Source organism: Taudactylus pleione, unplaced genomic scaffold (genome assembly GCF_031769625.1).
Source record: "Taudactylus pleione unplaced genomic scaffold, aTauple2 ptg001085l, whole genome shotgun sequence".
Taxonomy (NCBI): Eukaryota; Metazoa; Chordata; class Amphibia; order Anura; family Myobatrachidae; genus Taudactylus; species Taudactylus pleione.
The window spans coordinates 513,683-537,502 of NW_028285486.1; the positions used below are offsets into that span (position 1 = coordinate 513,683).

General features: G+C 52.5%; 1 protein-coding gene across 1 annotated transcript in view; it reads left to right on the forward strand.

Moving 5' to 3' along the window:
• LOC148453824 (dystrobrevin beta-like) overlaps positions 1-23,820 on the forward strand; it is a 31,746-nt gene that overhangs the window by 2,191 nt on the left and 5,735 nt on the right. Inside the window, exons 2-3 of the mRNA XM_088461653.1 lie at positions 18,726-18,882; positions 19,177-19,266. Of these exons, the coding sequence (XP_088317779.1) occupies positions 18,780-18,882; positions 19,177-19,266 (193 nt within the window). The 5' untranslated portion in view covers positions 18,726-18,779. The remainder of the gene's footprint in view (positions 1-18,725; positions 18,883-19,176; positions 19,267-23,820) is intronic.

Sequence of the window (23,820 nt, forward strand, 5' to 3'; positions counted from 1 at the left end):
GCAGAGGGCGTACAGATGGCGGTGTGCAGAGGGCGGTGTGCAGAGGGCGATGTGCAGAGGGCGATGTGCAGAGGGTGGTGTGCAGAGGGTGGTGTGCAGAGGGCGGTGTGCAGAGGGCTGTGTGCAGATGGACGCGTGCAGAGGGCGTACAGATGGCGGTGTGCAGAGGGCGGTGTGCAGAGGGAGGTGTGCAGAGGGAGGTGTGCAGAGGGCGGTGTGCAGAGGGCGGTGTGCAGATGGAGGTGTGCGGTGTACAGATGGAGGTGTGCAGAGGGCGGTGTGCAGAGGGCGGCGTGCGGTGTGCAGAGGGCGGAGGGCAGAGGGCGGTGTGCAGAGGGAGGTGTGCAGAGGGCGGTGTGCAGAGGGAGGTGTGCAGAGGGCGGTGTGCGGTGTACAGATGGAGGTGTGTAGAGGGCGGTGTGCAGAGGGCGGTGTGCAGATGGAGGTGTGCAGTGGGCGGTGTGCAGAGGGCGGCGTGAAGAGGGAAGCGTGCAGAGGGCTGTGTGCAGAGGGAGTTGTGCAGATGGAGGTGTGCAGAGGGCGGTGTGCAGAGGCGGTGTGCAGATGGAGGTATGAAGATGGAGGTGTGCAGAGTGCGGTGTGCAGAGGGCGGTGTGCAGAGGGAGGTGTGCAGATGTAGGTGTGCAGAGGGCAGTGTGCAGAGGGAGGTGTGCAGAGGGCGGTGTGCAGAGGGCGGTGTGCAGAGGGAGGTGTGCAGAGGGCGGTGTGCAGAGGGAGGTGTGCAGAGGGCGGTGTGCAGAGTGAGGTGTGCAGAGGGCGGTGTGCAGAGGGAGGTGTGCAGAGGACGGTGTGCAGAGGGAGATGTGCAGAGGGCGGTGTGCAGCGGGCGGTGTGCAGAGGGCTGTGTGCAGAGGGAGGTGTGCAGATGGACGCGTGCAGAGGGCGTACAGATGGCGGTGTGCAGAGGGCGGTGTGCAGAGGGCGGTGTGCAGAGGGAGGTGTGCAGATGGCGGTGTGCAGAGGGCGGTGTGCAGATGGAGGTGTGCGGTGTACAGATGGAGGTGTGCAGAGGGCGGAGGGCAGAGGGCGGTGTGCAGAAGGCGGTGTGCAGAGGGAGGTGTGCAGAGGGCGGTGTGCAGATGGAGGTGTGCGGTGTACAGATGGAGGTGTGCAGAGGGCGGTGTGTAGAGGGCGGTGTGCAGATGGAGGTGTGCAGTGGGCGGTGTGCAGAGGGCGGCGTGCAGAGGGCGGCGTGCGGAGGGCGGTGTGCAGAGGGCGGTGTGCAGAGGGCGGTGTGCAGAGGGAGGTGTGCAGAGGGCTGTGTGCAGAGGGTGGTGTGCAGAGGGAGGTGTGCAGAGGGCGGTGTGCAGAGGTGGTGTGCAGATGGAGGTATGAAGATGGAGGTGTGCAGAGTGCGGTGTGCAGAGGGAGGTGTGCAGAGGGCGGTGTGCAGAGGGAGGTGTGCAGAGGGCGGTGTGCAGAGGGAGATGTGCAGAGGGTGGTGTGCAGAGGGAGGTGTGCAGAGGGAGATGTGCAGAGGGTGGTTTGCAGAGGGAGGTGTGCAGAGGGCGGTGTGCAGAGGGAGGTGTGCAGAGGGCGGTGTGCAGAGGCGGTGTGCAGATGGAGGTATGAAGATGGAGGTGTGCAGAGTGCGGTGTGCAGAGTGCGGTGTGCAGAGGGAGGTGTGCAGAGGGCAGTGTGCAGAGGGAGGTGTGCAGAGGGCGGTGTGCAGAGTGAGGTGTGCAGAGGGCGGTGTGCAGAGGGAGGTGTGCAGAGGGCGGTGTGCAGAGGGAGATGTGCAGAGGGTGGTGTGCAGAGGGCGGTGTGCAGAGGGAGGTGTGCAGAGGGAGATGTGCAGAGGGTGGTGTGCAGAGGGTGGTGTGCAGAGGGTGGTGTGCAGAGGGCGGTGTGCAGAGGGCTGTGTGCAGATGGACGCGTGCAGAGGGCGTACAGATGGCGGTGTGCAGAGGGCGGTGTGCAGAGGGCGATGTGCAGAGGGCGATGTGCAGAGGGTGGTGTGCAGAGGGTGGTGTGCAGAGGGCGGTGTGCAGAGGGCTGTGTGCAGATGGACGCGTGCAGAGGGCGTACAGATGGCGGTGTGCAGAGGGCGGTGTGCAGAGGGAGATGTGCAGAGGGAGGTGTGCAGAGGGCGGTGTGCAGAGGGCGGTGTGCAGATGGAGGTGTGCGGTGTACAGATGGAGGTGTGCAGAGGGCGGTGTGCAGAGGGCGGCGTGCGGTGTGCAGAGGGCGGAGGGCAGAGGGCGGTGTGCAGAGGGAGGTGTGCAGAGGGCGGTGTGCAGAGGGAGGTGTGCAGAGGGCGGTGTGCGGTGTACAGATGGAGGTGTGCAGAGGGAGGTGTGTAGAGGGCGGTGTGCAGAGGGCGGTGTGCAGATGGAGGTGTGCAGTGGGCGGTGTGCAGAGGGCGGCGTGAAGAGGGAAGCGTGCAGAGGGCTGTGTGCAGAGGGAGTTGTGCAGATGGAGGTGTGCAGAGGGCAGTGTGCAGAGGGCAGTGTGCAGAGGGCGGTGTGCAGATGGATGTGTGCAGAGGGCGGTTTGCAGAGGGCGGTGTGCAGAGGGAGGTGTGCAGAGGGAGGTGTGCGGTGTACAGATGGTGTGCAGATGGCGGTGTGCAGAGGGCGGTGTGCAGAGGGAGGTGTGCGGTGTACAGAGGGAGATGTACAGAAGGCGGTGTGCAGAGGGTGGTGTGCAGTGGGCGGTGTGCAGATGGAGGTGTGCAGAGGGCGGTGTGCAGATGGCAGAGGGCGGTGTGCAGAAGGCGGTGTGCAGAGGGCGGTGTGCAGAGGTAGGTGTGCAGAGGGCGGCGTGCAGAGGGCGGCGTGCAGAGGGAGGCGTACAGAGGGAGGCGTGCAGAGGGAGGCGTGCAGAGGGCGGTGTGCTGATGTAGGTGTGCAGAGGACGGTGTGCAGAGGGAGATGTGCAGAGGGCGGTGTGCAGAGGCGGTGTGCAGATGGAGGTATGAAGATGGAGGTGTGCAGAGTGCGGTGTGCAGAGTGCGGTGTGCAGAGGGAGGTGTGCAGATGTAGGTGTGCAGAGGGCGGTGTGCAGAGGGCGGTGTGCAGAGGGCGGTGTGCAGAGGCGGTGTGCAGATGGAGGTATGAAGATGGAGGTGTGCAGAGTGCGGTGTGCAGAGTGCGGTGTGCAGAGGGAGGTGTGCAGAGGGCGGTGTGCAGAGTGAGGTGTGCAGAGGGCGGTGTGCAGAGGGAGGTGTGCAGAGGGCGGTGTGCAGAGGGAGATGTGCAGAGGGTGGTGTGCAGAGGGCGGTGTGCAGAGGGAGGTGTGCAGAGGACGGTGTGCAGAGGGAGATGTGCAGAGGGTGGTGTGCAGAGGGCGGTGTGCAGAGGGCTGTGTGCAGAGGGAGGTGTGCAGATGGACGCGTGCAGAGGGCGTACAGATGGCGGTGTGCAGAGGGCGGTGTGCAGAGGGAGGTGTGCAGATGGCGGTGTGCAGAGGGCGGTGTGCAGATGGAGGTGTGCGGTGTACAGATGGAGGTGTGCAGAGGGCGGTGTGCAGAGGGCGGAGGGCAGAGGGCGGTGTGCAGAAGTCGGTGTGCAGAGGGAGGTGTGCAGTGGGCGGTGTGCAGAGGGCGGTGTGCAGATGGAGGTGGCGGTGTACAGATGGAGGTGTGCAGAGGGCGGTGTGTAGAGGGCGGTGTGCAGAGGGCGGTGTGCAGATGGAGGTGTGCAGAGGGCGGCGTGCAGAGGGAGGCGTGCAGAGGGCTGTGTGCAGAGGGAGTTGTGCAGATGGAGGTGTGCAGAGGGCAGTGTGCAGAGGGCGGTGTGCAGATGGATGTGTGCAGAGGGCGGTTTGCAGAGGGCGGTGTGCAGAGGGAGGTGTGCAGAGGGAGGTGTGCGGTGTACAGATGGTGTGCAGATGGCGGTGTGCAGAGGGCGGTGTGCAGAGGGAGGTGTGCGGTGTACAGAGGGAGATGTACAGAGGGCGGTGTGCAGAGGGTGGTGTGCAGAGGGTGGTGTGCAGTGGGCGGTGTGCAGATGGAGGTGTGCAGAGGGCGGTGTGCAGATGGCAGAGGGCGGTGTGCAGAAGGCGGTGTGCAGAGGGCGGTGTGCAGAGGTAGGTGTGCAGAGGGCAGTGTGCAGAGGGCGGCGTGCAGAGGGCGGCGTGCAGAGGGCGGCGTGCAGAGGGCGGCGTGCAGAGGGAGGCGTGCAGAGGGCGGCGTGCAGAGGGCGGTGTGCAGAGGGCGGTGTGCAGAGGGAGGTGTGCAGAGGGCGGTGTGCAGAGGGAGGTGTGCAGATGGCGGTGTGCGGTGTACAGATGGAGGTGTGCAGAGGGCGGTGTGCAGAGGGAGATGTGCAGAGGGCGATGTACAGTGGGCGGTGTGCAGAGGGCGGTGTGCAGAGGGCGGTGTGCAGATGGAGGTGTGCAGAGGGCGGCGTGCAGTGTGCAGAGGGCGGTGTGCAGAGGGCAGAGGGCGGTGTGCAGAGGGCGGTGTGCAGAGGGCGGTGTGCAGAAGGCGGTGTGCAGAGGGCGGTGTGCAGAGGACGGTGTGCAGAGGGCGGTGTGCAGATGGAGGTGTGCGGTGTACAGATGGAGGTGTGCAGAGGGAGGTGTGCAGATGGACGCGTGCAGAGGGCGTAGAGATGGCGGTGTGCAGAGGGTGGTGTGCAGATGGAGTTGTGCAGATGGAGGTGTGCAGAGGGCGGTGTGCAGATGGAGGTGTGAAGAGGGCAGTGTGCAGAGGGCGGTGTGCAGAGGGCGGTGTACAGATGGTGGTGTGCAGATGTAGGTGTGCAGATGGAGGTGTGCATAGGGCAGTGTGCAGAGGGAGGTGTGCAGAGGGAGGTGTGCAGAGGGCGGTGTGCAGATGGAGGTGTACGGTGTACAGATGGAGGTGTGCAGATGGAGGTGTGCAGAGGGCGGTGTGCAGAGGGCGGTGTGCAGAGGGAGGTGTGCAGAGGGCGGTGTGCAGAGGGCGGCGTGCAGTGTGCAGAGGGCGGTGTGCAGATGGAGGTGTGCAAAGGGCGGTGTGCAGAGGGCGGTGTGCAGAGGCGGTGTGCAGAGGGAGGTGTGCAGAGGGCGGTGTGCAGAGGGAGGTGTGCAGAGGGCGGTGTGCAGAGGCGGTGTGCAGAGGGAGGTGTGCAGAGGGCGGTGTGCAGATGGAGATGTGCAGAGGGCGGTGTGCAGAGGGCGGTGTGCAGAGGGAGGTGTGCAGAGGGCGGTGTGCAGAGGGCGGTGTGCAGATGGAGGTGTGCGGTGTACAGATGGAGGTGTGCAGATGGAGGTGTGCAGAGGGCGGTGTGCAGAGGGCGGTGTGCAGAGGGAGATGTGCAGAGGGCGGTGTGCAGATGGAGGTGTGCGGTGTACAGAGGGAGGTGTGCAGAGGGCGGTGTGCAGAGGGAGGTGTGCAGAGGGCGGTGTGCAGAGGGAGGTGTGCAGAGTGCGGTGTGCAGATGGAGGTGCACAGAGGGCGGTGTGCAGATGGAGGTGTGCGTGGGGATTTAATATGCATTTCTGTAACATGGGCCTAATTCAGAGATGTGCACTAATGCTGCCGCAGCTGTTAATATATGCTGATGCAACAGCGGTCGGGACTTGTATTGAGACGCCCACAAGAGCCCTCGCAGCTGTTCGCAACTATACGCGCAAACGCAGCATCGGACGCAGATCAGGCAAACGCCAACTCCCCGAGTACAGCTGGGTACACACTAGATGATTTTATGAACGATTTGGCCGATACTGATGCATTGTAATGACAAATCGTTCATATCGTCACTATGCAGCATGGCCCCCGCCGTCGTTCCATCGCTGCTGCCATCGTCCAGTATGTATGCACTATGGACCTGATTCATACCCTGTCGCTAAGTTGCGCTCGATCTGAGCGATTTTCCTCCGTCTGAGCATGCGTATAATTCCCAGTGCGCGTGCGCAAGCCAGTCTTTGCGATGTAATTTTGGTTGCTCGTAAGCCACTATCAGGTCGCTGCTTTGAGTGATGGGTGGTAACAGGAGAAGGTGCATGTGAACGGGGGAGTGGATGTGCAAACGCAGGCGTGTCAGGCCGTCAAAACGCCGTGTAAAGGGCGTGCATAATTAGCAAAGTAGCGTCATGGTACACGTCACCTGCCTGTATGTCAGGCCGCACTGATCGCTGTGCTTGCGGTGGGGAAAGACAACCTCAAGGGTTGCGAGCAGCTCCGATGGCTCTCCATGTTCCCGATTAATCCTACAGTTCCTGGAGATGACGTGTACTGCGAGTGGCAAGGGGGCGTCTTTATACACTTGCGAGCGCACTTTGCCATAGCTCGCAAAGACATAAAGGGTGCCCATACACGACGCAATGCGAGCGCTTCATTTAAATATCCAGCCCCTTTTGCCAGCGAACGGCCGCAATTTGTGATCAGGTCTGAATGAGCTCCAATGTCACTATGCAGCATGGCCCCCGCCATTGTTCCATCGCTGCCGGCATCGGTTACCGTCACTAGCGACATCGCGCTGGGTACACATCGTCCAGTGTGTATGTCACTATGCAGCATGGCCCCCGCCGTTGTTCCATCGCTGCCGGCAGCGGGTACCGTCACTAGCGACATCGCACTGGGTACACATCGTCCAGTGTGTATGTCACTATGCAGCATGGCCCCCACCGTCGTTTCATCACTGCCGGCATCGGGTACCGTCACTAGCGACATCGCGCTGGGTACACATCGTCCAGTGTGTATGTCACCCACACTGCGAATGCAGACTCGCCGCGTGTGACTACGGTCTTGTACCGTGACTCAGATGTATGCGCAATGGCAAAAAATCGCTCCATTTGCAAAAACATCATAGCGTAAATCTCAGGCCCCATAAACGGACTCAGATGCATCTAACGCTTAGAGAAAGAGGGAAACGTGCGAGCCTTGGCGGCGTACAGTAAGGGCCTCATCCCCCTCGTACAGACCTCAGGGGAGCCACGTGGGTGACAGCAGGCGTTTCTCTGGTGGGTGTAACATACTGATGACGACTCTGGCGATCGGCAGCCACTTCTGTCCCTCCTGCTGTATATAGATCATTAATGTGGCTGCTATTATATAACGTAGCGCCCATCCAATCACAGTACTTGGCTGATATTTGCATTCATTAATAACACTTCTATCATTTGCATACGGTGTTTCAGGGCCTGATTCAGAGATGGACATAATGGTGATTACGGCGCAGATCAAGCGATTATTTGCCACTGCACGTCCGTATAAATCACACGGCGCCTGCGCAGCGATCGCACCGCGATTACGGATGCACAGAGGATCCACTTACAGTGTGAGTGACAGGTAGTTTCGGGGTGGTAACGGGAGGTGGTCAGGAAGACGCAGGCGCGTCTGACGGTTAGGACGCCGGTACATGGGCACGCATAAATTAGCCCTTGCGATTTCCTGCGTAGCATGAGAGCCCTCTGCGTGTCAGGAGGCGAGTCAGCTGGTCAGACCGGCCGCAAGGGCAAGTTGGGCGCTCGATGTGCGTCAGTGTTGCGATATTTACGCAGGTAAGCGACGTCGTACGCATGTGAGAAGGCAGCGGAGGACGTCATTACGCCCGGGTGATCTTTGGAACCATTAGCATGTTTTTGCAGCTGCGCTGCGTACGAAACCACAGCGGCATTGCGCATTAGCGTCCATCCCTGCATCAGGGCCTCAGTATGATATTACATTGTATACACATTGGGTAATGTTACTATGGGGCCTACTTACCATTAATTATTAGTGGCTTATTAGTGGGGGGGGGGTTAACCGCAAATATTTAGTATCACCCCCATGTATGAAAGTGGGACCACAGTGGATATCTCCGATACCGCAGCCCCCGTGGGATGCTGGCAGATTGAGGCGAGGAGCGTATTGTATATTACATGTCGTTTTGAATCTTGGTTGCGTCGCAGACGCAGCGAAATACCGCTCACCGCGTACCAGAGACGCTAAGCGGCGACACTAACCGCTCAGGAATTGTATTTACACAGGTACAGTCACAGAGGGAGCGCTGTGGAATTTGGCGTGAGGTAACGTCGCGTCCGCTGCGTCGTAGCACTTCTTATACAGATTCAGGCTCCGGGAAGTGGTAATATGAAAACGCTCGTTTCAGCCTTCCCCTTGTGCATTAGCGCTATCCGGAGAGTGCGGCCCTGAGACGCCAACTTTCACTGCCCGTGGACGGAGCAACTCTGCCTGTTCTGAACAATCCACAATCGGCGCACCATGGAGAGCGCCAGCCGCCCTTGCACCAGCCAATGACAGGCGCGGTGTCTCCTTCTCAACTCTGTATAAACATGGCGTCCGTGGCTCTGCCGCGCTCACAGACACTCCCACAACACGCCCATGAGACAGACTTTATTTTTGCGCATATTTCAGGGTCATCGCCCAGGAAAGCGCATGGTTTTAACTTTCTGCTCCTAAAGCCAGTGATCCCGTGTGTAACAGCGTACACTCAGTGGTATACAGGCGCCATAGGGGTTTTCAGTATTTTTTTTTGCGCAGTGCCAAATAATCGCTCAACCCTGCCAACATCGGTATTGTGTTCAGGTTCCGTCCGCCTATGAATCGTGCCCTCAGTCACACAGATGTACAAACGTCGCACACCCCATTGATTAGTGTACGCTAGCAATGCAGTTATGTCGCTACCGGTTGTTTATGTGAATAACTTGCAAATTTTGCGCAAAAAAAGAAAAGTGCTCGGCGTATCCTAGTCGCACGGATCGGGCGTACAGAGAGGGGCTATTTAGTGCAGCTGAAGCCACGGTTTAAAAGGACACATCTGTATATATTTATTTTCAGTGATATAAGCTGCATATATACATACTGTAGCTATCTATATACTGCTGTGTTGTTATGATTGGATGGATCTGTGCCGTGTTGTTAGGATTGGATGGATCTGTGCCGTGTTATGATTGGATGGATCTGTGCCGTGTTGTTATGATTGGATGGATCTGTGCCGTGTTATGATTGGATGGATCTGTGCCGTGTTGTTATGATTGGCTGGATCTGTGCTGTGTTATGATTGGATGGATCTGTGCTGTGTTATGATTGGATGGATCTGTGCCGTGTTATGATTGGATGGATCTGTGCCGTGTTATGATTGGATGGATCTGTGCCGTGTTATGATTGGATGGATCTGTGCCGTGTTATGATTGGATGGATCTGTGCCGTGTTGTTATGATTGGATGGATCTGTGCTGTGTTGTTATGATTGGATGGATCTGTGCCGTGTTATGATTGGATGGATCTGTGCCGTGTTGTTATGATTGGATGGATCTGTGCCGTGTTGTTATGATTGGATGGATCTGAGCCGTGTTGTTATGATTGGATGGTTCTGTGCTGTGTTGTTATGATTGGATGGCTCTGTGCCGTGTTATGATTGGATGGATCTGTGCCGTGTTGTTATGATTGGATGGATCTGTGCCGTGTTGTTATGATTGGATGGATCTGAGCCGTGTTGTTATGATTGGATGGATCTGTGCCGTGTTATGATTGGATGGATCTGTGCTGTGTTGTTATGATTGGATGGATCTGTGCCGTGTTGATATGATTGGATGGATCTGTGCCGTGTTGATATGATTGGATGGATCTGTGTCGTGTTGTTATGATTGGATGGATCTGTGCCGTGTTGTTATGATTGGATGGATCTGTGCCGTGTTATGAATGGATGGATCTGTGCCGTGTTATGATTGGATGGATCTGTGCCGTGTTGTTATGATTGGATGGATCTGTGTCGTGTTGTTATGATTGGATGGATCTGTGCCGTGTTGTTATGATTGGATGGATCTGTGCCGTGTTATGAATGGATGGATCTGTGCCGTGTTATGATTGGATGGATCTGTGCCATGTTGTTATGATTGGATGGATCTGTGTCGTGTTGTTATGATTGGATGGATCTGTGCCGTGTTATGATTGGATGGATCTGTGCCGTGTTATGATTGGATGGATCTGTGTTGTGTTGTTATGATTGGATGGATCTGTGCCGTGTTGTTATGATTGGATGGATCTGTGCCGTGTTGTTATGATTGGATGGATCTGTGCTGTGTTGTTATAATTGGATGGATCTGTGCCGTGTTATGATTGGATGGATCTGTGCCGTGTTATGATTGGATGGATCTGTGCCGTGTTGTTGTTATTGGATGGATCTGTGCTCTGTTATGAATGGATGGATCTGTGCCATGTTGTTATGATTGGATGGATCTGTGCCATGTTGTTTTGATTGGATGGATCTGTGCCATGTTATGATTGGATGGATCTGTGCCGTGTTTTTATGATTGGATGGATCTGTGCCGTGTTGTTTTGATTGGATGGATCTGTGCCGTGTTGTTATGATTGGATGGATCTGTGCCGTGTTGTTATGATTGGATGGATCTGTGCCGTGTTATGATTGGATGGATCTGTGCTGTGTTGTTATGATTGGATGGATCTGTGCCGTGTTATGAATGGATGGATCTGTGCCGTGTTATGATTGGATGGATCTGTGCCGTGTTGTTATGATTGGATGGATCTGTGCCGTGTTATGATTGGATGGATCTGTGCTGTGTTGTTATGATTGGATGGATCTGTTCCGTGTTATGATTGGATGGATCTGTGCCGTGTTGTTATGATTGGATGGATCTGTGCCGTGTTATGATTGGATGGATCTGTGTTGTGTTGTTATGATTGGATGGATCTGTGCCGTGTTATGATTGGATGGATCTGTGTCGTGTTGTTATGATTGGATGGATCTGTGCTGTGTTGTTATGATTGGATGGATCTGTGCCGTGTTATGTTTGGATGGATCTGTGCCGTGTTATGATTGGATGGATCTGTGCCGTGTTGTTGTTATTGGATGGATCTGTGCCGTGTTGTTATGATTGGATGGATCTGTGCCATGTTATTATGATTGGATGGATCTGTGCCGTGTTATGATTGGATGGATCTGTGCCGTGTTGTTATGATTGAATGGATCTGTGCCGTGTTGTTTTGATTGGATGGATCTGTGCCGTGTTATGATTGGATGGATCTGTGCCGTGTTGTTATGATTGGATGGATCTGTGCCGTGTTATGATTGGATGGATCTGTGCTGTGTTGTTATGATTGGATGCATCTGTGCCGTGTTATGAATGGATGGATCTGTGCCGTGTTATGATTGGATGGATCTGTGCTGTGTTGTTATGATTGGATGGATCTGTGCCGTGTTATGATAGGATGGATCTGTGCCGTGTTGTTATGATTGGATTAGGGAGGGGCGTGTGATAGAGACACTGATAAAGGGAAGTATAGACCGTATACAGGTACAGTCATTAGGGAGGGGCGTATGATAGAGACACTGATAAAGGGAAGTATAGACCGTATACCGCTACAGTCATTAGGGAGGGGTGTGTGATAGAGACACTAATAAAGGGAAGTATAGACCGTATACAGCTACAGTCATTAGGGAGGGGTGTGTGATAGAGACACTAATAAAGGGAAGTATAGACCGTATACAGCTACAGTCATTAGGGAGGGGCGTGTTATAGAGACACTAATAAAGGGAAGTATAGACCGTATACCGCTACAGTCATTATGGAGGGGCGTGTGATAGAGACACTAATAAAGGGAAGTATAGACCGTATACAGCTACAGTCATTAGGGAGGGGTGTGTGATAGAGACACTGATAAAGGGAAGTATAGAGACCGTATACAGCTACAGTCATTAGGGAGGGGCGTGTGATAGAGACACTAATAAAGGGAAGTATAGACCGTATACAGGTACAGTCATTAGGGAGGGGTGTGTGATAGAGACACTAATAAAGGGAAGTATAGACCGTATACAGCTACAGTCATTAGTGAGGGGCGTGTGATAGAGACACTGATAAAGGGAAGTATAGACCGTATACAGGTACAGTCATTAGGGAGGGGCGTGTGATAGAGACACTGATAGAGGGAAGTATAGACCGTATACAGCTACAGTCATTAGGGAGGGGCGTGTGATAGAAACACTGATAAAGGGAAGTATAGAGACCGTATACAGCTACAGTCATTAGGGAGGGGCGTGTGATAGAGACACTAATAAAGGGAAGTATAGACCGTATACAGCTACAGTCATTAGGGAGGGGTGTGTGATAGAGACACTAATAAAGGGAAGTATAGAGACCGTATACAGCTACAGTCATTAGTGAGGGGCGTGTGATAGAGACACTGATAAAGGGAAGTATAGACCGTATACAGGTACAGGCATTAGGGAGGGGCGTGTGATAGAGACACTGATAAAGGGAAGTATAGACCGTATACAGGTACAGTCATTAGGGAGGGGCGTGTGATAGAGACACTGATAAAGGGAAGTATAGACCGTATACAGGTACAGTCATTAGGGAGGGGTGTGTGATAGAGAAACTAATAAAGGGAAGTATAGAGACCGTATACAGGTACAGTCATTAGGGAGGGGCGTGTGATAGAGACACTAATAAAGGGAAGTATAGACCGTATACAGCTACAGTCATTAGGGAGGGGCGTGTGATAGAGACACTAATAAAGGGAAGTATAGACCGTATACAGCTACAGTCATTAGGGAGGGGCGTGTGATAGAGACACTGATAAAGGGAAGTATAGACCGTATACAGCTACAGTCATTAGGGAGGGGTGTGTGATAGAGACACTGATAAAGGGAAGTATAGACCGTATACAGCTACAGTCATTAGGGAGGGGCGTGTGATAGAGACACTGATAAAGGGAAGTATAGACCGTATACAGCTACAGTCATTAGGGAGGGGCGTGTGATAGAGACACTGATAAAGGGAAGTATAGACCGTATACAGCTACAGTCATTAGGGAGGGGTGTGTGATAGAGACACTGATAAAGGGAAGTATAGACCGTATACAGGTACAGTCATTAGGGAGGGGCGTGTGATAGAGACACTGATAAAGGGAAGTGTAGACCGTATACAGCTACAGTCATTAGGGAGGGGCGTGTGATAGAGACACTGATAAAGGGAAGTATAGAGACCGTATACAGCTACAGTCATTAGGGAGGGGCGTGTGATAGAGACACTGATAAAGGGAAGTATAGAGACCGTATACAGGTACAGTCATTAGGGAGGGGCGTGTGATGGGATTGGGGATCTTGTATTTTTGTTCTATTGTTCTCCAATTTATCACTTATTTGTAATTATTCTGGATGGCTACAAATTGTGCCTCTTCCTCAGTGTAAGTCATACTACACCTATTCCATACATGCCCCCATCCCCTCTGTGCCCCCCACCACCATCAGTCTGTTTCCTGTCCATGCTGGGGACGTTGTGACGGAGGTTACTGGGTGCCCCATATATCTCACTGGTATTAATTCCTACAGAATTCTCACCAATATTGGCTCAGACTATAACATGGCGGCCTCCTCTGTGTTTAGGTGACAGACTCGCTTTGGTGTACTGTGCAGCATGAAATAAAATTATACCTGGTATTAATTAATTAACCTGACGCTGAGAGGGCTGATGGTCATCTCCTTCCCATGCTGAGTCATGTGAGGGTGGTTGCCTGCGCGGTCCCTCCTATATACAATTAGATAACCCAGGGGACGGAGTGACTGCGCGTTTATACCACCAGGGCTGGAGGGGACATAACAAATACGTAGCATTCTGCGTTTTTTTTTCCTGGGGATTTATTTTAGTATATAGAACCTAGGCCCTCATTCAGAGCCGCTCGCAATTAGCGCTCGCTCGTTCAGAAAAAGGTGGTGGCTATTCAAATGAACCGTACGCTCCTTGCGGTCTGTTGCCACCTCCATGTCTGAACGAGCGAACAAAACATGTGCTCGTTTATTTGATAAAAACGCCCCCTGGCCGCTCGCATCCTACGTCATGTCCGCTATTTATTAGATTAATCGAGTACATCGACCAGGGTATGAGCTGCTCGCTATTCTTGTGGTTGGTTTTTCCTACCACAATTTTGCGAGCAGTTCTGGCTAAAAAAAACCCCAGTGACGTGGTCAATGACGCTGCTGTTTTAAATATGCACACCCATAAAATGCCCGTTTTGACCTTTAAGCACGCCTGCGATCGGATCTCCACTCCCCATTTTCAAGCACCTTCCCCTGTTACCACCCACATACGCCTCAACCTGTCACTCAAATTATCAGGCATTCGCTATTTTGCGAGCACATGAATTTCGGCCGCACTAACTGGGTCGCGCATACGTATAACGATCCGTACGCATGCGCAGTTTGGCAAACATCGCTCGGAGCGAACGAGCTGCCGCTTACGAGTGGATCTGAATCAGGCCCCTTGTTTTTTACTGCCTGAGTTTGCTGACCTTCATATTACCGTACATGGCTGCTTTTGGCCCGGCTACACCCATGCATGCTTGTACACAGACCTGGCACCTCTACAGTCTGCACTAAACCAGGCCCCAGGAATCTGCTCTGCACGATCGGATAGGTGGAACTATAGGAGAGGTTTCATTCAGTATCTGATCTAGAAGACAGACCTAGGGGTCTATTTACTAAGCAGACAGAGTGAAAAGTGATCAGAAAGTGATAAGGTACCAGCCAATCAGCTCCCAACTGTCATTTTTCAAACACAGCCTGTGAGATGACAGTTGGGAGCTGATTGGCTGGCACCTTATCACTTTCTTATCACTTTTCACTCTGTCTCCTAGCACTGTTTAGTAAATAGACCCCCTAGTATCCAAGTTTAATAAAGACTTGAGGTATTTTTGTTTCACGCGAGTTACCCGTGGTGGCATAGCTCGTTACCCTGTGCCTGAGAAGATGCCACACCTGGACGCTGTTTAATGAATGAACTCTGTCTCTTTCCATGAAACCAGACACCTCAAACTTCAAGGAACAACTTCTTTCATGTCCTGCCAGACGCTCCTGGGAAGTGCTGGCTCTGCAGGAGGCACTGAGGGTGCAGCTAATGATCAGATTGTGTGCATGGGGTTACCCTGGCACAACCACGTCACATAGCCTTTTATCATGTCACTCTCATTGTCACCTTACATTGGAAGAGCAGCTCTGGCTTCTGGGGTGAAACTGATCATAAATAAAAAGTGAAAGGTAATAAGGTGGGAAGCTGCATGCCAGACCTGTGTGTGGTGTGTATTGCTGTATTCTGCTCACCAGGTGGCGCCCTTTCACTGCTATCACTTATTTCATTGTAATGTTAGTTAGACATTGATGTAAATGAACTCAATCTCTGTAGCTGTGTAATGCGAGATGCAATCTGGCAGGAACATGACAAATCATTTTAATAAGACAAATGCTGTTCATTTTTGCTTTATATATTCCTCTGAATGATTCATGTCCAATCATTTTTAACTTTTAAATAATGCACTTAAAATCCGTTTTGTTTTCTTCATGCGTGCCATCACCACAATCGTGACCGTTGTCCAGCCAGTCTCTCCTTACAGCACATAGCGGGTCTTTCTTAGGTCATTCCTTTCCCTACGTCCTTATATCAGGGAGAGGAGCGTCCTCCAACCAGCCCTTATATCAGGGAGAGGTGTGTCCAACCAGTCCTAATATCAGGGAGATGAGTGTCCTCCAACCAGTGCTTATATCAGGGAGAGGAGTGTCCAACCAGTCCTTATATCAGGGAGAGGGGTGTCCTCCAACCAGTCCTTATATCAGGGAGAGGTGTGTCCAACCAGTCCTTATATCAGGGAGAGGAGTGACCTCCAACCAGTCCTTATATCAGGGAGAGGCGCGTCCTCCAACCAGTCCTTATATCAGGGAGAGGCGCGTCCTCCAACCAGTCCTTATATCAGGGAGAGGAGTGTCCTCCAACCAGTCTTTATATTAGGGAGAGGAACGTCCTCCAGCCAGTCTTACATCAGGGAAAGTAGTGTCCTCCAACCAGCCCTTCTATCAGGGAGAGGAGCGTCCTCCAACCAGCCCTTCTATCAGGGAGAGGAGTGTCCTCCAACCAGCCCTTCTATCAGGGGAGGAGTGTCCTCCAACCAGTCCCTATATCAGGGAGAGGAGTGTCCTCCAACCAGTTCTTGTATCAGTGAGAGGAGTATTCTCCTACCAGTCCTTCTATCTGTCCTTATATCAGTGAGAGGAGTATTCTCCAACCAGTCCTTATATCTGTCCTTCCATCAGGTAGAGGAGTGTTCCCGAACCAGTCCTTCTATCTGTCCTTATATCAGTGAGAGGAGTATTCTCCAACCAGTCCTTCTCTCTGTCCTTCTCTCAGGAAGAGGAGTGTTCTCCAACCAGTCCTTCTATCTGTCCTTATATCTGGAGAGGAGTATTCTCCAACCAGTCCTTATATCTGTCCTTCCATCAGGGAGAGGAGTATTCCCGAACCAGTCCTTCTATCTGTCCTTATATCAGTGAGAGGAGTGTTCTCCAACCAGTCCTTCTATCTGTTCTTATATCAGGGAGAGAGTGTTCTCCAACCAGTCCTTCTATTTGTCCTTATATCATGGAGAGGAGTGTTCTCCAACCAGTCCTTCTATCTGTCCTTATACCAGGTAGAGGAGTATTCTCCAACGAGTCCTTCTATCTGTCCTTATATCATGGAGAGGAGTGTTCCCCAACCAGTCCTTCTATCTGTCATATCATGGAGAGGAGTGTTCCCCAACCAGTCCTTCTATCTGTCCTTATATCATGGAGAGGAGTGTTCCCCAACCAGTCCTTCTATCTGTCCTTATATCATGGAGAGGAGTGTTCTCCAACCAGTACTTCTATCTGTCCTTATATCAGAGAGAGGAGTGTTCTCCAACCAGTCCTTCTATCTGTCCTTATATCATGGAGAGGAGTGTCTCCAACCAGTCCTTCTATCTGTCCTTATATCAGGGAGAGGAGTATTCTCACACATTCCCACACACTCATCACACATGGGTCAGTAACCTGATATCAGGCGACAGGCAGCGATGGTCTCCGCCTCGTATCAGGCGACAGGCAGCTATGGTCTCAGCCTCGTATCAGACAACAGGTAGTGATAGTCTCAGCCTCGTATCAGGCAACAGGTAGTGACGGTCTCTGCCTCGTATCAGGCGACAGGCAGCGATGGTCGCAGCCTCATATCAGGCGACAGGCAGCGATGGTCTCAGCCTCATATCAGGCGACAGGCAGCGATGGTCGCAGCCTCGTATCAGGCGACAGGCAGCGATGGTCTCAGCCTCATATCAGGCGACAGGCAGCGATGGTCGCAGCCTCATATTAGGCGACAGGCAGAGATGGTCGCAGCCTCATCTGATGTTAAACAGATCCGATTTTTATCAGTATACAGCCAGACTGGGACATTGGGCCTCATTCAGACTCACTCGCAAGCGGCTGTCCGCTCGCAAGTGGGTCGATGGTGTGCACTGCGCATGCGCACGACGGAGGGAGCTCCGTCGTGCGCATGCGCCAGACGCGACGAGCAAAGGATTTTCCTTCGCTCGTTGTGTCTGATCAAAGGGGGCGTGCTGTCGATGTTGATTGACAGCACGCCCCCTTTGGTGGGCGTGCCGGGGGCGTGCCTGCCAGACGGAGGCGTTCCCAAGGGAACGCCTACCGTCAAAAGCCGGCCCCACTGACATCACTAGTGATGTCAGTGGGAGTGATTTTGGCTCTGATAGAGCCAAAATCACTCCAGGGCTTGTGGTCGAAAACCCCGACCACAGGCTTCTGGTCGCGATGGTCAAGACCATCGCGACCATCATCGTGCACGCTCGTATGTGCTGTAGGTGGTGACCCACAGCTATACGAGCGTCCAGGAGGACGCTCCATTTTTATGGAGGACGGCCCTCATTCAGAGCGAGCGCTCTGCTCAGAGCGTCCGGCTCTGAATGAGGGCCATTGTCACTACGGATGTAATTGGAATTCTATCATTCTAATACAAAGACTAATCATAGTACAGCTTTGTATGTCTGTGCATGGACAATTACTCTAACAATACTAAAACTGCAGTGATTGGTAATTGTTACAAGCTAATATTGTATTTTTGTATTAATTACACTGGTTGAGTGTTGTATTATTGTGTGTGAATTTTTTATTACCATATTAAATTTGTTACTCTGACTTCCAGCGCTTCATTCATTTATATATACATGTAATAAAGGAGGCCCTGCACTTTAATGGAACAGGAATGCTGTATAATATGGAATCTCTCCATAAGCCGAGCTCACTACCAATCCCGCTACTTGCTTCTGGGCCTATAGCCCTCCTCGGCTAACATGTAGATGTGTCTGTACGCAGTGTGAGGCACCGTCACTTAGTACTGAGGCCCGAGGGGTTGTGTGCCTCGATTTCTGTGAGCTGTGGGTGGGGTTAGAGATAAAGGGGCCATCCTCCTTGTTTGGTGCCTCACAGCACTTTGGGATATAGTTTACCGGTGCCTCTGCCTCAGGGAGGTTCTGATGTAGCGGCACATGAAACCATTGCTGGATCTATATGCTGTATACACTGAACACAGACAGGAGGCACCAGAGGAACAACAGGTGTCAGTGTGATGTGTAATACATGTCCGGCCACGCTGACTGTGCCTCCTATCACCGGTTATTATTTTCAATTATTTTTTTAAATCCTAATCTGCCGGCCTTGGTTTAGGATGCGGGCTGTACTTTCACAGAGATATGTCAGTGTGCAGCAGGCAATTTAGGAATAACTGATGTTAACCTCTGCCATTCAACGGACAGTAAAATACTAAAGACCCCCTGCTGGCAGTACTACATATTATCACACATGTATAGAGTGTAATCCTGTGTGCGAGGCCTCCTGTCCTCTCTGCCTGCTATTCCCCACTCTGGCTCTTCACTACTTTTGCTCCCAGTTATAAAGCACAGTGGAAAACCCTTGCGCTGTATACATCGTAATCACACCCTGGATGTCTGTTCTCTTTCTCTAGGCACAAGTAGCGGGGTCTCCTCATTCCTCACCAAGCCATGGTGCCAATCGCTCCATGCCCATGCCAGTCCGCTCCACGTCTGCCAGCTCCACACCTACCCATGTTCCTCAGGACTCCATAGCCGGACTAGGAGATGTACAGGAGGCATTTGCACACGGTAAGTGTTTGCCGGTTGCGTGACTAGTGTAGAGGTGACATTACTATCAGAGTCAATGTAATGGAACATGATTGTGGTCCCCGCTCCTCCTTAGCTGTATGTGGGTCCAGCACGGACACCGTACACCACTCGGCCTCAGCCGGGACCAACAAACGATTCCAGGCAGCTCTCTTGTGTCTATAACACATTTCATAACCAGTTGTAGTGCTTACACGTGAGATCGGTGCTGTGTCCGAGGCATGAGGCACTGATTCCTGGTGGTGGATGACGTTTTATGTTTTGACTGGCTTTCAGGTACCAGGAGGAATCTCCGTAGTGATTTACTGGTGGCTGCAGATTCCATTACTAACACCATGTCTTCTCTGGTGAAGGAGCTGCATTCAGGTAGGTGCCCGGCCTGCTGGCCTCAGGTATTAATCCCTGTACACCAGCAGTGGGTGAGACGCCGTCAGTGCTGGGACATGCAGAATACGTCTGGCTGTCTTGTGCCTCAGGCTCCTCTGATACAGACTGGTGTCCTGCATTCATAATGTTGGTGTGCGTGAGCTCCTTGTTGCACAGTGACTGAGAGCTCTGATACTGAGCCTGAGGACCTCATTCAGAGGTGGTCGCAAGAAGCGATCACTCTCTCTGAATGAGGACGGCCGCTTCTAGCTTTTTGGTGTGGCCTCCTGGTCGCAAGCTAAGCTGTGGGTTACCACCCACAGCTTAGCTAGCGACCAGGGTGATGGTCGTGATGGTCATCACCATCGGGGCTTGCGACCAGACCCTAAGGTTGGGTCTGGGTACTCGCAAGCCCCAGAGAGCTTTCTGCTCTGATCGGCCGCCCACGAAACAGTAGGCGTTCCTTAAGGAACGCCTCCGTTTTGGAAACCACCACCCCCCCCCTCGACCCGCCTACAAAAAGGGGCGAGTTGTCGATCAACATCGACAGCCGCCCCTTTTGTAGCGAGCTCCGGAGCGACAGAGTTTCTCTGTCGCTCCGAGGCTTGCGCACGTGTAGTGCGGCCGCTGTGCGTGCGCAGGGCCACCCATCGACCCGGTTGCGAGCACATCGGTGCTTGCAACCGGGTCTGAATGACCCCCTGAGACTTTCCAAGGTTACGATTTTTGCTTCTTGTGCATTAGACAAGTCACTCTGTGTCCTCATAAGCCACGTCTCAGCGTTCTGTAAGAAATATGTGCTTTATATAAGGAGGAAAATGTTTGCAGCTCCTCCTGGACCTCACGCGTTCCACATTATACCTGCAGCACTTTACACAACCGGCCCTCCAGGATTAATGCTGTGTGACTACAGCCAGGGCTTTAGTTTAGGCACCCCCGGGGGGAAAGTATTGTTAGGCACCCCCCGGGAGTGTTAGGGTTCGGGGAGGAAGGGGTTAAGGTTAGGCACCCCCCTGGGAGGAAGTTAGGGTTAGGCACCCCCCCCCCGGGGAGGTTAGGGTTAGGCATGACAAAGGGAGGGTTAGGGGGGGAGAGGGTAGGTATAGGGGACTTACCTGTCTGCATCGGGGTCCTGAACTGTCGGGCTTCTGTTGGCATATGACCCATTCCGTTATTATTATCCTATTAAATATAGGATAATAATAATAATAACGGAATGGGTCACAAGGGTTCCGCAGCACTTTACGAAGTACGTAAACAAACGAGTACACAAGAAACGGTTATTAACAGTACAAAACAATGCAGGACAAGGACATGGTTTATAAACATTGCTACATTAATGATCATAACACTTAAATAAGCAGCAGGGCGTTAGCAACCAAGCACATGAGGGAAGAGGGCCCTGCTCATGAGAATTTACATTCTAAAGAGGAGGGGCAGACAGACAGGGGTGACACAGATGGGTTAGACAGCGAGGAAGGCGTGTTGGGTTAGGAGGAGAGCTGGAAGGCTTTGATGAAGTAGTGGGTCTTGAGAGCCCATTTAAAGATTTGTAGATAAGTGGAGAATCTGATAGGGAGAGGGGAATAGTTCCAAAGGTAGGGAGGCGGGAGTGTACGAGGAAGTAATCATTTGGCAGGAGAGGCGGCATGCATTTGTGGAGCGATGTGGGTAGACGGGAGAATATTGGGTGAGGGCTTTGTAAGTGAGTGTAAGAACCTTGAATTGGGAGCCAGTGGAGGGCTTGTAGAAGAGGGGAGGAAGATGAGTCGAGCAGCAGCATTGAGGACAGACTGGAGAGGAGAGAGATGGGAGTTGGGGAGGCCAGATAGGAGGAGGTTACAGTAGTCCAATCTGGAGATGACCAGTGAGTGTATGAGGGTCTTAGTTGCCTCGAGGGTGAGAGAGGATCTGTTCTTGGAAATATTTTTGAGATGGAAACGGCAGGACTGTGAGAGGTTCTGGATATGAGGTATGAAGGTGAGGGATGAGTCCAGGATAACTCCCAAGACAGCGCACTTTAGGGCTGGAGGAGATAGTTGTGCCATCAATTGACAAAGAAATAGTGGGAAGTGAGATTATGCGAGAGGGTGGGAAGATAATCAGCTCTGTCTTAGACATTTTCAGTGTAAGAAAGCGCTGGGACATCCAGGAAGAGATAGCAGAGAGACAGCTGGAGATACGGGTGAGGAGAGGGGGAGAGGTCAGGGGAGGAGAGGTAGATCTGAGTGTCATCAGCATAGAGATTATATTGGAGGCCAAAAGTGCTGATGAGTTCACCTATAGAGGACGTATAGAGAGAGAATAGTAGAGGTCCAAGAACAGAACCTTGGGGAGCACCTACTGTTAGTGAAAGTGGAGGGGGAGAGGAGTCATGAGAGGAGACAGAAGGAGCGGTCAGAGAGGTAGGAGGACAGCCAGGAGAGGGCAGTTATTAGTATCAAAACACTGGTTTTATGTATTGTGTACAGTATGGCAGACAGGGGAGGGGGTGTGTATTGTGTACAGTATGGCAGATAGGGGAGGGGGTGTGTATTGTGTACAGTATGGCAGACAGGGGAGGGGGTGTGTATTGTGTACAGTATGGCAGATAGGGGAGGGGATGTGTATTGTGTACAGTATGGCAGACAGGGGAGGGGGTGTGTATTGTGTACAGTCTGACAGATAGGGGAGGGGGTGAATGAATGATGATCTGATTAGTGTGTAATAGAATCCTCTCGCACAGGATGACTCACCGGGTGCGGGATCCCGATGAGTCAAAATGCCGACAACTTCAAACAGTAAGTATTAGGATTAGGGCTAGGCTGCGTGCAGGGAAGGTTAGGGTGCTGGATGGGATGATTAGGGTTAGGCGGGGGGAGGGGTTAGGGTCTGCTTTACAATACTTACAATTGCCAGGATTTTCATTTTCATTGTGATGCAGTACCCAGTTGATGATTGAGCCATGGGAGGGGGGTGAGTGAGGTGCTGAGAAGTGTGCATATGAATTAACTCTATTATCTCTCTGTCATGACTCACAATGGAGCCGTGCGCGGGCGTGCGTGTGTGCACATGCGTGTGTGAATGAATAATGTGCTGATCCGTGGGTGAAGGAATGAGGTCTACTATCTCTCGTAGTTGATAATGAAGTCAAGGGGACTGAATGAAGTGCTGAGGATGTGAAGGAATTAACCATATATCCCATTATCACGGCTACACAGTTGATGAATAAACAAGAGAATATATACTGTGTGTGAAGGAATGAATTCTATCCCACTCTCTCCAATTGACAGGGGAGAAAAAGAGTGGAGATTATGGGTGAATGAATGAACTGAACTAGCTCTCTCGCAGATGATGATGGAGTAATGGGGATGGGGAGGGGGTGTGTATGAATGCCGTTAATTTTTATGTGACGGATGGGACCCTTTTCCCCCTCTCTCAGAGCTCGTGATTGAGACGGGAAGACAGGAGGTTGAATAAATGAACAAGGTACTGATTAGTGTGTTAAGGAAAGAACCCTATCCTGCTCCATCACAGTTGACCATGAAGTGTGAGGAGGTTGTTAGTTAATGAGATGCTGATCAATGGGTGACGGAATGAATTCAATCATATGTCTCACAGCTGACCAATATTATATCGGGGGGGGGTGTTATCCAACAAGGTGCTGCTCGGTAGATGAATGCTGTCTTCTTCCTCTCACAGCAGATGATGGTGCCCTTGGAATGGGGTGGGGGGTGGATGAATGAGGTGCTGATCTCTCTCTCTCTCTCACACAGTAGATGATGGTGCCCTTGGAATGGGGGGGGGGTGGATGAATGAGGTGCTGATCTCTCTCTCTCTCACAGTAGATGATGGTGCCCTTGGAATGGGGTGTGGGGTGGATGAATGAGGTACTGATCTCTCTCTCTCACAGTAGATGATGGTGCCATTGGAATTGGGTGGGGGGGTGGATAAATGAGGTGCTGATCTCTCTCTCTCACAGTAGATGATGGTGCCCTTGGAATGGGGTGGGGGGGTGGATGAATGAGGTGCTGCTCTCTCTCTCTCACAGTAGATGATGGTGCCCTTGGAATGGGGTGGGGGGTGGATGAATGAGGTGCTGATCTCTCTCTCCCAGTAGATGATGGTGCCCTTGGAATGGGGGGGGGGGGGATGAATGAGGTGCTGATCCCTCTCTCTCTCTCTCACAGTAGATGATGGTGCCCTTGGAATGGGGTGGGGGGGTGGATGAATGAGGTTCTGATCCCTCTCTCTCTCTCTCTCTCTCTCTCTCTCTCTCTCTCACAGTAGATGATGGTGCCCTTGGAATGGGGTGGGGGGTGGATGAATGAGGTGCTGATCTCTCTCTCTCACAGTAGATGATGGTGCCCTTGGAATGGGGTGGGGGTGGATGAATGAGGTGCTGATCTCTCTCTCTCTCTCTCTCTCTCTCTCTCTCTCACAGTAGATGATGTTGCCCTTGGAATGGGGTGGGGGGGTGGATGAATGAGGTGCTGATCTCTCTCTCTCTCACAGTAGATGATGGTGCCCTTGGAATGGGGTGTGGGGGGGGTGGATGAATGAGGTGCTGATCTC